The sequence below is a fragment of the Convolutriloba macropyga genome, chromosome 5, assembly GCF_964194025.1.
Source record: "Convolutriloba macropyga chromosome 5, txConMacr16.3, whole genome shotgun sequence".
Classification (NCBI taxonomy): Eukaryota; Metazoa; Xenacoelomorpha; order Acoela; family Convolutidae; genus Convolutriloba; species Convolutriloba macropyga.
The window spans coordinates 39,023,858-39,027,689 of record NC_134472.1 but is presented as its reverse complement, the minus strand read 5'-3'; the positions used below and the strand labels follow the sequence as shown (position 1 = coordinate 39,027,689).

General features: G+C 36.6%; 1 protein-coding gene across 1 annotated transcript; it reads right to left on the bottom strand.

Annotated features, from left to right (window-relative positions):
• Positions 1-433: 433 nt before the first annotated feature.
• Positions 434-2,372, bottom strand: LOC142340008 (tRNA:m(4)X modification enzyme TRM13 homolog). Its single transcript, XM_075390402.1, has one exon. It carries the CDS (start codon positions 2,339-2,341, stop codon positions 449-451), a length of 1,893 nt encoding a protein of 630 aa, XP_075246517.1. The 5' UTR covers positions 2,342-2,372; the 3' UTR covers positions 434-448.
• Between the last annotated feature and the right edge of the window lie 1,460 nt (positions 2,373-3,832).

The window sequence follows — 3,832 nt, the reverse complement described above, 5'->3', positions numbered from 1 at the left end:
ACAATTGAACATGCAAACATTTTAAAAAGTCAAGATGGATGCTTAAATGAATACAAAACGAAAAGAAATCGAATGAGCTAATCAAAATAATTCGGCAGAACTTCAACTTCTCATCAATCTGATAGACATTTTTTCCTCAAAAACCGAGGCTTCCGTTTTGAAAAAAAATTGAGCAGTTTTTTTTTCATAAAACGGACAAAGTGAGATAAAAATATACATAGATATAGATATACATGAATTTTTGAAGGAACTATTTGTCTATTCGACTTGGAAATCGAATTTCTGCTGCGATGCCCCCCACCCAACAGCAAAAGTTGGGACATTGTCTTTATAAAAAAAGTCAGGCTGTCATAGTTCTCACGTTTTCTAAATATGAGGTACCTTATTAACTAAAGTCACATTGCAACATGAAAATTTAATAAACGATAAAAGGCAACATATGAAACTTTCAATTATTAATTTGGGCCAGAAGAGCAACATTTTCTAGAGTAACAGATGATGGAACATAATTATACATTCGACATTTCATGCCATGATATTTTTCCAAGTATTTCAGTCTACCATAGTTTATGAGGAACTTGCACTGTTTGCCAATTCTCTCTTTCTCTTCAGCTGTGAAAGATATCTTCCCCTGAGTTTCGATTTGCTGTTTGAACTCAATTGAATCACTGTGATGCCCTTTCTCTTCTTTCTTTTTCTTCGTTAAACTTGAGTTCGTGTTATCAAGTACCAATGAATCTATAGATTCTGAGCTATCTGCGGATGACAGCGTGGAGTTTGTGTGCTCTGCGTGCCATTTGTCACCACACGTGTACCAGGCTGAAATGCGACTCATTACCTTGAATTCGTGTCCAGATAAACCGTGTTCAATGAAAAAATCTTTTCCCACATAGCTTTCCCACGAGCACCTGTGGTGACAGCAAAATGTCAACAGAAGGTCAGGCATGTAATTATGACTAAATAAGTTATTTATTTTTTGGCTACTTTCATTACTGGAAGCAAGATTTTGAGCGTAATTTGAAGCACACGTGATGGCGAAATCAGTGGCAGCGCCACAGAGATGTTTCGTAACCATTATCATTCTCAGTTCTGTATTACTCTTCGTTTGATGAACACTGTCGGAATTGTGGTTTTGAAGACGGTTAATCTGCTCGAGTTGCCCAGTGTTGACTTGGAATGTCTCACCAAGACTATCAAGTTCTCCACCATCAGTTGCAAATTTAGGTGATTCGGTTTCAGTCGCCCGCACATGTTCACGAAGGTTTTTCAGGAAGGGGATTCCGCTTAACGAGAGATGTTGTATGTCCATGTTGATCCGGCTGTATAAATGAGGTGATTCATACTTGTAATGATGGTCAAATTTATTCTTAACATTGGCATTATCCACTAACAGGATGGGTAGCCTTTTATCTGTCACTACTGACGCCCAATAAGATAACTGACCTCTGCCAGCACCCATTTCCACAAAAACCCTATCTGTAAGATCAGATTCACTGCTACTGTCACCAAAATAGCCTTCCATTTCCAATTTTCTAAGAAGTGAACCAATTTGTGTAACATGTCGCTGTGCTTCTTTACCTTTCTTGGAGTTGGGGTCAATTTCAAATGCCTCAGGACACACTTTTGGGTGATGACGGAACTCGTCCGGCAGCTCACAAGCTTCGATACTAGCCTCTTCGTGTCCTGTAATAGACTTCAATATTTCCTGCAGCTTGTTAACAACTAGGCTAACGTCATCAAATGAAGGTGCAGTTGAGTACGATTTTCTTGAAGGGTCCACTGTTTCGACTGCTTCAGAAGTTGAACCATTGTAATCCTTTTGACATCTTTCAACAGCACAAATTGCAAATTCACTTGCAAGTTGCCGCGAGCTCATGCTTTTCAAAAGAGGGAACTTGTTAACGCCTTTTTGAAAGTATGAGAGCTCTACAGGGTCACGAGAATTGCATATCTTCAGATGTTTAGCTAATCTAGACTCAGATACTGTGTGTTTGGGATCTAAAGGACATCGCACCCGTTTGATACCCACGTTCACCGTCTTTTCATCTGATGCGGTATGCTCGATATCAATCTGTTTGTTTATATCAGTAGGTACATCTAACTGGTTGCCATTTTGCTTGTATGAATGTATTATGTGCTCTCCGCAATAGACTTCACCTTTCATTGGTGTTAAACGACACTGTCGCTTCTTCTTTTTCAAAATGAACTCGCATTTTCCTTCCTCCAAAATGATAGGCACAGTCTTTCCATTTTTCTCTCTACCATAATCATAAATTTTTACAAGCGATGGATTTTCTTTATCACTGGTAGTCAGACTATGTTTACTCTCATCTTGCTCCATAAGCAAAAACTGAAAACAGCCACTTAACAGAGTTTAGGCTCAGAACTAAACTCACTATGAAAACGGTTTGCTTTTTCATTGTGTTTTGCTAGATGATACAGCACACTTCTTAAAGCCAAATAAAGTAATGTAGATATGCAGTGAAAAATAAAATGCGACACAGGTTTTCCCTTCTGGCAGTTTATGATGTAAATAAGCTTCGTACCAGCAAATTATACCGGATCAGTAGCTTTGGTGAAATGCTATATAAAAGGCACGCAAAGCTGTACGCGAACTGCACAGAGACAATTCCATCAGTGTTTATCAGTTTGACGATTTATCGAACGATATGCTCTCAAACGACGGGGATCAATTAAAAACGCCTTCAGGAATGGGGGGGGGGGGAACGCTAATTCTACAACAATATGTAAATTTCAAAAAAAAACAATCAATTTCGGCTATAAAGGAGCCAAGTTCAGTTGCTTTCTAAATGAAAGAAATTTAACACAGAGTGAAAAATTAAACCGAAAAGAGGTAAGATGAAAAAAGATCAGGAAAAAAAACTATAGTACAAAAATTGCATAGAAAGACCGAATAGCGACAAACTTCGTCTGATAGCAATTAAACGACACCTTTCAACTATGTTCTCTAAAACTTTTTTCAATGACGTTATGTATGCAACGCTGTCCACAATTTGTTATAATGAACAAAAATTTGAAGAAATCGTGAGTTCACTGATCGAAAAAAGAAAACATAACCTGAAGCCTCCAGAATCGACTCGAATTAAAACTTAATTTACACACTTGACAATCACAAATTACTCTAGCAAACCTGTTCACTTCCTTATACCACTCAATTTGAAAAAAGAGGGAAAAATTAGTAGAAAGGAAAAGAAAAATGTGAAAACAGAGTCATATTATACTTGGCATGCGTTGGAAAAATACATACTAAGCGATACATCTCAAAGGAGAAAAACCGAGCAAAAAAACAAGTCAAAGGACAAAATCAAAGAAAACTACTTTTTAAATATATTCTCAACACACTTCAAGACACAATACCTGCTCTGCTTATAACTTGAGCACGCACACGACACCCATCCCAAATTAGAGAAAACTGCAAAATTGATTAAACTGTTATATGAAATGTGCTATCAAACAACTAATTGTTTTCATTTAATAACAGAACCCTAACAGCAACTGTAACTGAAGAAGTGAACAGGAAAAATTAGGCAAAAAAATTGAAAACAGAACATTTAACTTAAAAAATTGTTCAACTGTTTTCTTGAACTTAAAACTTAAATGATAATAACAAAATCAAAAGGCCAGAAAACCAACACAAAAACTAATTTCAACCAAAAACGTTACCCTAGACACTAACTATATGAAAAAGTACAAAAACCACTAAAAAGCGTCCAAAATGGCAAAATCACAAAAATAGTTCAAGATTGCATATAAATCTCTAATATATGATTGAGAGGTTTAAAAAAATGCTCACAAACAGACCATTTGTTGT